Consider the following 14,377-nt stretch of genomic DNA (forward strand, 5'->3'; position numbering starts at 1 on the left):
ACATTTTGATGGTGGTATTCTTACATGCACATTCTCACGCAAAACTTTTCTACAACAGTGTTAATGCAGGGCAGCTAGATGTTATTAGGTGTTGATTCCTTTTGTGCACTTTTCCTAGGTTTACAAAATTTTTCCCAATTAAAGGAAACAGCTATAAGATGAAGCATTGTTCATGGTGAATACCTGTCAACACACAATCAATTCACAGCCTGTTTTTATACATCTGTAGCTGCACGGCAGGTCTCCAGAATACTAGTGAGATATAACATTGCTCTACAACACAAACAAAATCTTTTTTGATGTATTCCAGCGTGCTAGCAGAGTCATTGGAATGATGCCTCACAATTTCATCTGAGGATGAGGAGTGCTTGCAGATTTGTACCTTAAATCAAGGAACTAGCATCTCAAACACATATAAATATGCATGCACTGATGTCTTGTTACTTCACTGCCGTCTTCTTAATTTGCATCTCAAATCTGTCAGTTCGCTTCTAATAATAGTTGTCCTAATTCTCATTAGCAGGCTTTCCGATTCCATCAATCTCCATTGGCTCATGCATGTGTTTTGTGGCATCCCAAGTACCAGATGGATGAGCCTCTGAAGGAACTAATGAAGGATCCAGGCCGAAGGGAAGAGGGACAGTATGTGGCTTTACATGGGACTAATGGAGAAAATGGTTCAGAACCTTCATTATCTACAAACGGCGCAAACTGAGAGAACTACAGGCTTTGTAGAACCCTGCCTATATTTCAGATTTGTCCTAATGACAAATTATTTTCCTCATTTGAAAACTCATTATGAAAGGTATTTTTTTCTGCCACACAAAAATTATACTCCTCCTCCTTTCCTGGCTGCTTATATGGATTTTCTAAATCCAGCTGGAGACAGGAGGTTGAACACAGCAGGTCAGTATCACTGTGAATTATGTTCAGACCAAACCCCCAAAGGTATCAGAAATAGACACAGTGAATCCCAGCAGGAAAAAAAAATAAAAATCCCTCATCAGTTGCTTTTTTGACATCCAGCTGTGCGGAGCAATATTGCTATGTCAGGAGATCTTTTCAGCAACATCAAATATTTTTCCAATATGCTTTAAAACAAGGCTTTAGTTAATTAATTAGTGAAGTCCCTAAAGGAAAATAAACTACATAATTCCATGCAGTTTGATGGATTTCCCCTCCTGTGTTTATACAGGAGATAAAAGACAGTGAGTTTCTAAGGGAGTTGGTGGATACCCGGTACAAAACCAGAAAGTCACTCACCTACAACCTGGATTATTTCAGCTAATAAGACTCCATCAGTCACATCTTGCTGCAGATCCTTTATCAATCTCTTGTGACCAGATTTTGCCAGATAGTGATTAGCCCAATCCGTATAAATCTGTTAGGACAAAGATACACAAAAATAAACTGTTAGTCATAACATCAACCTTAAAAATGTGACTTCTTTGTTTCTCTCAGTATCCGGGAGGCTGATTTAAGATCACTGCTTTTTTGCTCTTTGAAACAAGTCAACAATATTAAAATTCAAGGCATTGTGCAGATCAAGTATTCAGCTTACAATAGCATGGCTTTTCCTATTCAGAAATCTGACATCAAAGCTTGCAGAAGATGATAGTAAACTCCTGAACATGATACAGCTTGACTGGATCACTGGGTGGACAGCTAAATATTCTACGGCACTAACAAGTGTGTGGATGAGATTTCATTCTCCGCTCAACTATTTTTTTGCACTTCTCCCCCCTTTGACATTTCTTTTTTATATTTGCTATTGAGAAATTTTAAAGATTCTTTTCCAAGAACCACTTCTGGTAGATATTAGCCATATAGTAATTTCATTTTCAGGAAACTCCTTTGTTATATTAATCAACAAGCCTTTTAAAGGTCTTAAAAATCTACTGATTTAATGAATCCCATTCACAGGTTAAACAGGTCTATTAAGTTGATTTTAATCTCTCACGCAAACTTCTAACCGTTGGGATTTATTTTAAAACTATTATCTGAAAACTAAGCCAACGAAGCAGTCAAAATCCCTCTTGAATTTGCCTTAAGTATTGCTCACTACATGCTAGCACAACTTATCAAAGATCACCAGGAAACTTGTAAAACCTTTTTACGCTATGTTATCAAAACGAAGGAAAAAATACTTGATTAGGAATTTCTGCTTATGAATTAAGTAGTATTTCTTGTTCTTCATATAGAACAAAATCTATGGGAAGTTTTTTTTTATATGATCTATATATATTCCAAAAAATAAAGTAAAAACAACTAAATATCAGGATTTTACCTTCTACATACACAGAAATATATTAAGGTTCATCCCTGCTCTTAAGAGTGTCTAGCATATTAGAAATACACTCATCCCAACTCAGTCTGTTAGTAAGCAGCAGTAGATTCAACGCGTTTTCTAGAGCATAACACATGCCAATCCTCCGCCCCTATAAACCACCATGTACTGGCTTGTGGGGGTTTTTGTAGTTTTTAAATTCAAGCGCTATGCTGGTGACAAATGCCTCGCACTAGCGGGTGAATCACTGACCTGGAGGGATCAGTCCCCAGGAGCCCAGGGAAAGCTCTCCCTGTGCATTGCCCAGGAACTGCTGTTTTCCTTCACATCTACAGATGGGGAGAGGCCAAGGCGAAGGGCCCTAGCCCTCGGGGCTGTGATCACCAGCTATGAAGATTCCTAACCCCAGCCTTAAGGAAGCAGATGTAAACCATGGCCATTAAAATCGGATTTTCTCTGCTGACAACACAATGTTGGAACAAAATATGGGTTTAGAGCCATTCCCCCTCCACTACCGCTCTCCCGAGCTATGCAACCCCCCCCATCATTGTATATCAGCGTGGATACTTTACATTACTAGTATCACCGAGCATAGCCATGGCTACTAATCCCAGCAGCATCCTCAGCATCACATTGAAAATGCAAGGCTTATGTCCTCCTCTGTGGGAGTCAAAAGCCAACTGCCAAGTCTAAGAGTCAAGTATTTGCTACACAAGACAGAGGAACCTGGAAATAATAGGATTGTAACTTCATGCTCCTCTTGCACTCGCTGATTCAATGTTAATATGAAAATGAAGAACAGATATTTTGACTAGAGTGATTTCAGTTACAAAGTCTTCATCATTTGGTTTTTGTTTTGTTTTGTTTTTTTAAACCTGTAGAACACTACTGGTAGCAGCAATGAACAAGTCACTTATAACCTGAAACATATGTCCCTATTTTCCATCATTTATCCTCTAATTTCATCTTCAGAGCAGCAGGATGTGCATTTCCTATGCCAACAACGTCACAGACTTGGACAGAAAAACATGCTGGAACACCTCCGTGAAGAAAAACAGAGCTGAAAAACATCTCAATGACAAACATCTCAATGAAATAAATGCTGAGTACACGAGTGATTTCCCTAGCTGGCTGAAAAAAAGAAAAGGGAAAAAAATCCCCCACACTTTGCACAAACCAGACATTGTGTTCCTTAGCTCTTTACAAGAAAACATTTTCCATAACAGGAAAATAGTTTTAAAGATCCAACAACTTCAAGGAACTAAGGTTGACTTCACCTATTTTTCTGCCACATGGTTGTAGCTTATCTACAAGTAAAGACAGATCGGGAAACAGGTTGAAAACTACTTCACCAGCACAAGGGTCCACACGCACCCCTACACCATTACTGTGCTTTAGCTGACCAGCAACATATCAAATACAATACCTATGTTTCTTTTAATGGGAGGGCTATGATGAAAGTCCTGATTTATCACAGAAGGACTTCCAGCAAATGTAGGATAATACTTTGATGCATCAGTTCCAGCCTGGCTCATTTCCATGGTGGAGCTCATCATGCCATCAAACATGTGCTGGGATCAGCCCTAGAGTTGAGACACCCCAAGGCCAGAGAATAGGCAGAGCAGACCCCTCCTGGCAGAGTCTGAAATACAGCATCAGCAAGACCCTGAGAGCTAGCTGGATTGATTTTTTAAGTTAAACAACAGCATGATAATGCGTGACTGGCATGACAAAACTGCTATTTTGTTGACATTTCCTACTGCACTAATTCCTGCTGCATCCAGGAACGCTAGATCTTACATCTATACCCTGCAAATAAATTGCATCAAAGAAATCCCTACCCCCCTTAACAAATCCTCCTGGTAAAGGAGACAACTTGAAACACCCCCAAATACCCACTGTCTGAATCACTGTCTCCAATTACACATAAAGAAACTCCCTCTGTCGGCAAATTATTCCTGTCATGCCTACTTGCTGTGCTGAAGTGAATTCCTGTGTTTGCAAGTAGTTTTCATGCTCATAAAATATTCCATTAAATGCATCAATAATGCATGCCAGTATGGAGAAAATATTTGTTTCTGGGGTATTTAGGGGGGGTGGAATATCATTTCATTCAACTAGTTGATTAGGGATGCCTTTTGCAGGAAAATTCAGGTATAAGGAATCTGTGCTGCTCTTAAAAACTTTATCATACTATATTATTTTGCAATACGCGTAACATGCAAAAAGATATTTTTTAAACTGACTGGGCTATATATTTACAAGCCCTGAAGCAATCTTACGCATACAGTATTATCCAGGCTTATTGTAGGAGATCTTCATGGTCACTGCTCATTTTTATGGCATATATTAAGCTAATTATGGAAACTTTCCAGGATGTTTTCTAAAACTGTTTGTTGCAAGTCTTTGTAATGTACTACACAAATATGATTCCTAATGTTTCTTTTCCTTTTCCATACAAACAAGTGAAAAAAATACAAGTGTACAATGGTTGCTATTTCTAGACACATTAGAAGTGTTTCAAAGCACACAGTGTTTTCAAACGTTCAAAACTAGGCAAATAATTGGGAAAACAATAAAAGAACTAGGAAAACACTGCTGAGAAACTTTCCATTCATATATGCCTATCTACGCACGTGAATTTTGAGTGTTCCTTAGGTATTTTCAGCAAATGGGTTCAAGTCACACATTTGAAAATTCACATGAAAATTACCGAAACAATTATCTAGTTAAAAACCCCCAAACCTTGCAATATGAAATATTCGATCCACTACAAGCAAACAGATAATGCCTTATTATATATTCCAGCATGGGCTTTAAAAAACATTCAGTGATTTCCCACAGTATGAAAATCACTGGAAGCAGCTTCATTATGTTACTTAACAAAACAACATGATTTGGGCATTATCACCTTTAAGCAGGTCTTTGTGCCTGAGACCAATCAGTTTAATTTTTAACTCGGGGCTAAATTCTGGGTTTTGATAAAGGTGGACTCAGCTTTTTGGTAGCTTTTTTCCTCTGTAGACTATGATCTTAGGAATCCAATTATCTAGGAACAAATTAAAAACAAATGTGAAAGATCTTTTTCTTCACTCTCTCCCCCACTCCCCTTCAATCCATCAGGTTTGAATTAAGAACAGTACAGGTAAATAATGATTTTGGAAAAATTCAGTACATTGTGAGTCACAGCCAAAACACTATTGCACTAAATAGCAAGGCTTTAAGCAAAAAAAACCAAAAAAACCCCAAACAAAACAAAACAAAAAAAACCAAAAACCCAACCCAAACAAAAACGCAACAACCCCAAATTCTAAAGCTTTTGAATGAAAAAGGACTGATGATCAGTTAAGTGTTCCATGAGTAAGAACACTGCATTTCGAGATTTAGGGGGGGGGTGTTTCTCCCTGCGCCCCTTAGCTTCAGCAGAAAAGGTGCCTTCTGCAGAATGGGTACTTTCTTCGAGACCACACAGCTACCACTAAGCACTTGGGGAGGGCTGGGGAACATACTGCCCAGTAAAAAAGCAAAACCCCTGACGTTTCTGTCCACTTAAAATGTAATTTATACAGTCTTTTTAACCTGGGAAAAATCAACCCAGAAGGCAAATAAACTAGAACTTGCCTAGCTAGCCATAACAATCTGAAGCTGGCATCTCAAACCACACTATTCCCTTCTCCAGATACCATTTTTGGAGGCAATAAGCTGATACCTGGGTGCTCAGACACGCTGCAGTCTTCAGGTTCTTCTCGATCTGCTGGCAGATAGGGCCACACACAGCATCTACAGGACTATATTCCTCTGTTCCCACAGTCAGTCAAACCCAGGAAACTGAGCATGAATAAAGTCATGAGAGCAATGCATCCAGGAAGACTCTTTAAAGATCATAAAGGAGCCGCAGTGTACCCATGGAGCTGCAACCAGATTAAGGTTCCAGGTATTATCATGTATTCCAGGGTCTCCTTTAAATGTAATTCAGTTCCAAATGGGAAGGGCAAGCCATACCCAATGTTTTTTGCCTCCCCATTGGTATTCTAAAGTACGCTTGTTATGAAAAGGGTTCACACAAAACTAGTTGAAAAGAATTCTCCTTTTCTACACAAGCAGAAAATATGCCTGAACCTGTTGTTACGCATTTTCACCAAAAGAATAAATCTGATTATAATAAATGTCCAAGTATATTTTCAAATTGTTCTTTCCCTCCTTCACCATGTCAGTTCCTAACTAATCAGAGACTGATTGTTTTCTTCCAATAATTATCATGAATCAGGATCTGGTGAATTTTGTAACAGCTGAAGAGCATCTTTTTGATATCATGTAGCATAATTAGAGCAGAGCAAGGCTTTTTTCATGATTGAATAGCAGGGTTAGTCACATCGATGAACTCCATCAGAACACCCATTAGAATGCAACGCCTGTGTTCCTGCCAACCAAACCACACTGCCTGCTGAAGTTCACAGGGGAAAAAATCCCCCTGAAACCTAAAAATAGACCCAACAGATTGAGATGATCCTAATGGCAATGCCTGCAGTTGTTACAATGCTATGAGGGAAGGAAAGCCCATCAGATACTCATTGCTACCCCACGTAATGGGGTTTACACACACAGAGTGTCATGAAATCACAATTTTTGACTGGTAAACGTTAATTGCAGTCTCATGTTGATCCATGCTACTCTCCAACACAATGATCTTCTTAATAGATATCACACTGCAAAGCCCAGAGGTAAATAGCTGAAACCAAAGGTTCAGCCAAAAAACTCATCCCTCAGAAGCACCTCTGGCTCCAAGGAAACACACTAAGGATAACAGCTATTTTGAAAGTGCATAGAGATTATGGCCCTGACAATAACATGGCTGATATTTTGCCAGGTTACTGGCAGAAGGACAACTAAGTGGCACATGGTTAAAAGAAAAATAAAAATAAAGTGTAACAGCATTTGTCACAGACATTTTTTCAGAGATTTCTTACAACTTGTTGCCTTACTTGCACCCACGTGCTTCTTAAATCCTGTAGGAAGTCCGTACCCATACATCTGTACCATGACACAAATCCCACTAAACAGACAGTACTGGCTCTTCTAGAAGGAGTACACCTTTGTGCTGCTATCCAAAAGGCTGTTGGGGGTTTCCTCCCCAATGTAAGTTCTTGCAAGAGAAAAAAAAAATAAAAATAAAAAAGGCTTAAAAAGCAGGGCACAGAATTGATGTGTGCCCACATTTCTCTGTGTTACATAAAAGGTATGAGTGGGCTTTGAGGAAAGAGTTCTGTCTGCTCCTTTTCTTTAAGGATACAGCTAAAGTTAAGTACACAGTAGAATACGAAGCAATAATACACTGTCCTGAGGGATACATGCAGGTCCCCAGTGATCCCCAACTTGGAGGGAGTGGTGGACATATGGGACAGGCAGTGAATGGTGCAGTGGGCACAGACACCAGCCTTAGGCTACATGTCTTCTCTCCCAAGCACCCTGAAAGTCAGGGTGGGAGCCTGGGGACTAGTTTACTCCATCCTACCAGCACCTTGGCGCCCAGCACCAGCCAAAAGGGAGGAAACCACCAGAATCTCCAAGTCTCAGGTGATGTTGGACCAGATTGCAGGTGGCCTCCTGACAGATAGGTGACCTTCCTGAAAGGAATCCATACTTTCGCAATCCCCTAAAAATAGCTGTCACAATAATTAGCTACTAATTAGTATCAAATACGATGCCCATAAAATACTATTGATTATCTGAAGTTCTGGGACTTCCCAGTTATCGGCTACTGGGAATGCTGTAATCAGCCGAAGTCTTGGTTCCCACTTCTTTAGGGAGACAGAGGTAACTTGGCTTATTTTTTATTGTCAAGCGGAACTAAACTACATGACTTATTCTACTCGCATGTGCAAATGTTTGTTGGAACAGCTTTAAATTATTAGTCAGTTGGTGGGAGGTATTCTGCTGAATATTACATTTTACTGGAGCTTACTGCATTAACTACCCTTTGGAAGTTAAATAGAGAAATGGGTAATTTAAGCAAACACCACCGGGACTATTTATTTCTCTCTCTTTAAAGCCTTATTCCCGACTGGAGAGACCTATTCTCATGCATATGACTGCTATTCAAAAGCAATGGCCTGACTCACAGCACACACAGCCAAGCATGTGTGTAAATTTGAGCATGCTTGCAAGCCTGCCCAGTAATAGAGCCTTGGATTACCCACACTTCAGGCACTGCTGCCTCTGACTTGGGCAAAGCGCGGCTTTGGTAGGTGTTAAACAAATAATACGCTTTCAACTGCCTAGCTGGCACCTTTCTTACTCTTACCCTACTGAAGATTTTACCACATTAAATATAACAAAAGGAGGAGAGAGGTATTCCCCCCCGCCAGCAGGACAGGTTCCGAGCCCCGTTACAGACAGGCAGCGAGGTCAGGATTTCCCACCAAAGCAGCATTTCCCAGCAGCGGAGAGTGAAGCAAGGCGAGCAGTTGTGCTGTATCACCAGGCTCTGCTCTCAATGCTCCCATTATACACATTGCCCACGTACAAATCCCCTTCAAGCTGGAACCACACACTAAGCCAAGCAGGTGGCCACTCTTGTTCCCCCTTGCAAAACATTTTAAGTCCCGAATAGAAATGAGATTACATTCACACCTGCATCAATTCCTTTGCATATCTGTAAGTGAAAGAGAGTTTAGATCGCTGAGCTGATCAGCAAAACTCACTCCAAGTCATACCTGGCCACAGTGAATCAACTGATTTGATCTCACGCCAATGAAGTTTAACTGACCTCAGCGAGCAAGGGAGGCAAACGTACTGTTTTTTTCAGCGTTTTCTAAAAAGTCACCTAAAGCGCACACCAATATTGTCAAATATCACAGTTGTCATACATGAAACAAACCCATTTACATCTACTATCACACACAAATATCAACAGAAAAGGGCTTATCTGCAAAGGTGATACATTTCTACTCCGAAGACAAATCACAGAAAATCTTAAGAAGCTGCAAGCTGCAGAAGAAAGGGAAAAAAGAAAAAAACCAAACACGACTTCTGAGACTGAAGTTAGTTACTGTTCAACAGCACCGCTGCCATTATCAAGGAGCCCAGAGCTGCTTACTGTTTTATAATGGTCACAGGAAAATTTACTTCTCCCACGAGCAGGGACCCGAAAGGTTGTACTACTTATTGGCATATTTAACATTAATGTATGCTGCTCAAGTCCAGCTTGCTCTTTCTTCTCAAGGGGTCTACAGTTAAATGATGACATATACGCTGGCATGCAAAGCTTGGATGGTTAATTTTAGCTGAAGTCACGCATGCACAGCGCTCAGATTTCTACACTGTCACATTTTACAACTCCCACCCCTCCTGCCACTCTCCCCTTACAGCCCCACTGCTCGCTTCTCTCACTATTCTCTGTAACAGAGTTTCAATGGTGCACACCAAATAGGATCGATATATTTTACACATGCACTCTTAAATAATGAAGCTATTCACAGCAAGCATAAAGTTTGGCAGGTGTTTTGCATGAGATGCTGTAGGCATTAAAACAGAATTACCAGAATTATTGTGGGATTTTTGTTTGTTGGGTTTTTTGTTGCTGTTTTGGGGTTGTTGGGGTTTTTTTTGTTAGCTTTTTGTTTTGCTTGTTTGTTTGTTTTGGGGTTTTTTTTGTTTGTTTTTACACAAATCCAAAGACTTTCTACCCACTATAGAAGACAACCCCTTCATCTAAATGCTCCCAGTGTCTGTGGGGATTTATGCTCTGAACAGAAATCCAAAATTTTGCGTGCCATAAAAATCCAGATTCCCATGCAAGTCACCCTAAATCCCACGGTCTGACCATGCTGACTCCTTTAAAATACACAGAATTGGCCCTTGTAAGCTGCTTTGCTTGAAATTTTTTATATTAAAAAAAATAACGTTACCAACGTTGACAAGGTGAGAAGCGACGACTGCTCCACTTACCCTCTCACCAAGCTGAAGGATTGACTTCTGACATTTGAACTGTTAATTTTTCAAAAGGCACACTTCTGCCAGAGTAAAATCTATAGGGGTCTTTTAACCGGTCCATGGAAAGTAAATAAGTTGGTAGCCACAGTGTCTCCACATCAGCTCTCCCCTCCAGCAAAGGCTACTCAGTGCAGCGGAGGTGTGTGTTTGTTTTGGGGAGGTGAGGGGTGAGCAGGGCTTTGATGGAGTTTGAAGAGAACACCCTGTACTGTGACTATCCCAGACGTAAGTAGCTGCTTTACCTACACAGCACTAAGCACTGTGTCTCTGATGTGCCCAGGAACACTCCACAGCCCTACCACCAAAGACAGGCACCGCGTTGAGTGTGAGAGAGGGGGGAGGTTTGCACATGTTCCCCCCACCAAAAACCCTGACTACTGAGGACGGGAGGGAGATCTAACTTCGGGCAGCTACAGTCTTAAAATACAGCTTTCTGCTATAAGCACCCAGTACTGCAATACTCAACGAGGCAGGTCCCAAAACTCAATGTAATTTTGGCACACTTGGCCTGTGACAGCAAATAAGTCTTCTAAACTTTTCTAATTTCTCTATTTGGAAAAGGTGTGTCAGACTGTTCCAAACAGCTGTTATAATTTAATTGGTATTTTTCACCTGGGGTCACAAAGCTGTATGGTTTCAGTATCATCTCCTCTGGGCAGAGTGCCACGGCCACATGAGGGATGAAACCAGACAAACTATCACTGCTGTACTGGATTCTGAGAAAGAAAGTGTAAGAAAAAAACTCCAAGAGATATTAACAATCTGAAGAAGGCTGGAAATAAAACCTGACTTGCCGTGTAGCATCTCAAACACAGACTCATTCCTCTGCTCCATTTACTTCACCAAAACAACGTTCACAGTTGTGAAGTAACTCCAATTGAAAGTAAAATGAATCCCAAAGGCAAAAGGCTCTAAATGATTTCAACTCCTACCAATGCGTGAAGATGAGTGTTACCTGATTCAAACTGTGACGCCAGAAACATTGCAAGCACTTTTCTTAATTTTTAAACAAAAGCAATTTACTGTGGGGATCAGGGAATCACAGAAATTGGCCTCTGTCTCACCCAAGAGACCAAACACCAACCCTCTTTTAGCTAAGAGGGACAAGACAGCTTTCCCTTTAGGGTCTACTTAGTGCTCGATTGAAAAAACTAAGTCTTCAAAACCAAGAGCTGGGTAGGTTGTGTCCCTACCAAGACCCTGAAGTCACCAGCACACTATCCTCCACTCCCATGAATAGGATGCCTAATGTCACTCAAAAAAACAATAAATCATCTGCACTGCCTTTCTCACTCTGTAAACATGTAATTTAGGTCAGTGTCCATAATTTATCCTAAGAGGCAACGCTTCTGAAGTTGCCAGAAGTTGATGAGAGGTAGTGCTCCCCAAACACTTGAAATGACATAAAGCAAGATGCAACCAAGACATGGATGAAAAAGATCAGTGCAACTGAGTTATGAAGGCCAACCGCCTGATCATCACGGTGTCTGCCAAACAAGGTGAATGCAAGATATGGAGATGGAAAGAACAAATGGAGGAGGAAACAAGAGCCAAACATGAGGAAGCACTTGACCACACACTTGCTTCAAGCATGTACTCAAGTCTCAACAAGTTAGCAAACGTTTAACTCTTCTGAACAGGAATACTGTACTCAAGTTGTCATTAAAGAATTACATATTTATTCTACTGTTTCTAAAGATTATTTGTGGTGAGAGTAAGACTGAGAAGGGGCCAATTATCTTTCAAAAAGCTTCTATATATTCTACCCATGCTTCTATTTCTAACATTCCTCCTGCTCTCGGGCACTGTCAGAAGTTGGACAGTTGGCTAGACAAATATTAGGTTTGACCTACTTTTGAAAGACCTATTTTTATTTTAAGCTGCATTTTTAAGATAGTGAAAAATACTTTGTGACAGCTGAGCATTAACTTGTGTGGCAAAGAGTCGATCCCAAAGACGTGTAAAAAGACTAAGAACCTCAAAAAGTTTCAGCATCCCCATTAAGAGCCAGATTATCACTTCCATGTACCCATCAAAATAAACAACCAAATTGTCAGAAAACTTCAGATACTTTTTAAAATCCTAAACAAGGGCTAGATTTCCAGCATTTTTAAAACCTGATCCTCACTCTTCAATAGGGAAGAAGGAATATATATACATACCTATATGTATTTGTATCAACACACAGATGGGGGGAGGGGACAGCCCACACAGGTGTCTCACCCTAAATGTTTTGCTAATGAGAACTCAGGATAAAATTCTTGCATTTGGAAATACTAACAAGCATTTATCCATAGGTGGCAGTATTTCTGGTGTTGTGATGTCATTTACTATATTGCTACACATCCTAGAAATCAGGCTATAGCAATGAACTTTCTGCATACCCAGGGTTCACCAGTGTTTTGCCATATTTTACACAAAAGAATAAGGTGGTCTTCATAAATTGTTCCTGCTAAGCAGTTACTAAATCATAAACATTGGTTGCTTTATTTCCAAACACACAAAAAATAAAGTGCTGAATTAATTTCCACAAATGCTACAAACCTAATATAATCATCTTGCAGTTGGCCATCTGTTTCACAGATACGAATCTAACTGAATCTTCCAATGACTGATAACTTTCTAAATTAAATTGTCTGTGCTGACCCTGCTTTCAGCTTAGTTCCTCCTGTTTCCATTTAAAGGGTTTGGAGCACTTTCTATATAATGATCCACATGCCAATTATATAGTTAGAAGACAATTGGTAAGGGTTAAAGCTGCACATTTGGCACCAGATCCAACTCAGACGTGTAGCATCCTCATATGATGCAGGCTAAGGGGATATAAGAAAAAAGTTCTAGAGTACAGAGGTTACAGTAAAAACTCCTTAGTTCCCCTTCCTCCACTATGGTCTGTGTCACAAAGAAATACCTTTTCAATCAAAACGTATTTGTATATTTATGAAGAATGTAAGAAATACCCCTCCAGCAGGAAACAGCTAACCTCTGTAAGTAATTAGATTTTATGGCTAATACAGAAGGATGAGTATTTTTAACCCTAAAGGCCATTTACAGACATGCTGGCAAAGACCCCAGTTCACTGTCTTTGAGATGAAGAATGACACTTTGCACGTTACAAGAGGAAAATTCTGCTGCTTTGCTCCCTACTGACCTTATGTATTATTGGGGAAGGAGGGGGGGGGGAGGCTTACTTCCATCCAAGCCAGCCCGCACGGGCGCTGCTGGAGGCACGATGCTAGGCTCATAGGCTCAGTAGACCATTGGCCTGATCTGCGATGGCAAATCCTATGCTCCTAATTAGAGAGGTTCACTAAAGTGACACTAGCCTATGCTTTCATTGATCTAGTGATTAAAATCAATGCTGTAGGGTTTTACGGAAATTTCTGATACTGAGCCTCTACTACAGCCTTCTAAACAAGAAAAAAAATAAATCCAGTAAAGTAAAAATTTTTATCAGGCTAGTGATTAATAATTTAAAATAATATTTTATGGTTGATCAAGAAATGAAAACACAAGCACAATTCCCACAAGGATAGCAGGTTCAGGCATCTCCTCTTGAGAGCCTCCCTGCATAGCTAGCGGCCACTTAAAGGCCTCCTGCACCTTCCTGAAAAATTCATTCAAGCAAAGGAAATAACTTTTGCACTGCTCCTGAAGCTTTATTCAGAAATATATATAGCACAGTCCTTTAACAGCACTGTCATGAGGCAGATCAATTGTACATTTAATCTATTTTCAGTGCAAAGGGGTTTAGCATATAGATATTTAATGGAAATTGCTAAGTCTCAACCAGCATGACCTTCCTGGCTAGGGCTATGATTTTAGTTCCTTGTGATCTCTGTAGATACCCATCTCTTTAAAATGCAGATGGTTGAAAAAATTCTATTATTATTAATAATACTTTTTAAAGAATTATATGGCAGCAAGAAGCTTGATCAAAAGACCTGCAAACTCTGGAAAATTCAAGAAGCACAAGGCAGTGACAGCATACTATCCTCCCAGGGGCCTCCATCACTCAAATTCCTATGTAATTTTATGCACACCTACATAATCCCTTTCTCTGGCTGAGATCCTGCATTTAAATCCTGCTTCTTTCTG

General features: G+C 40.2%; 1 protein-coding gene across 8 annotated transcripts in view; it reads right to left on the reverse strand.

Annotated features, from left to right (window-relative positions):
• NAV2 (neuron navigator 2) overlaps window positions 1-14,377 on the reverse strand; it is a 223,392-nt gene that overhangs the window by 161,720 nt on the left and 47,295 nt on the right. For all 8 annotated transcript variants that reach the window (XM_037402734.1, XM_037402735.1, XM_037402739.1 and 5 more), the window contains exon 2: window positions 1,264-1,381. In XM_037402734.1, coding sequence (XP_037258631.1) covers window positions 1,264-1,381 — 118 coding nt within the window. The remainder of the gene's footprint in view (window positions 1-1,263; window positions 1,382-14,377) is intronic.

This window comes from Falco rusticolus, chromosome 10, assembly GCF_015220075.1.
Source record: "Falco rusticolus isolate bFalRus1 chromosome 10, bFalRus1.pri, whole genome shotgun sequence".
In the NCBI taxonomy this organism is placed as follows: domain Eukaryota; kingdom Metazoa; phylum Chordata; class Aves; order Falconiformes; family Falconidae; genus Falco; species Falco rusticolus.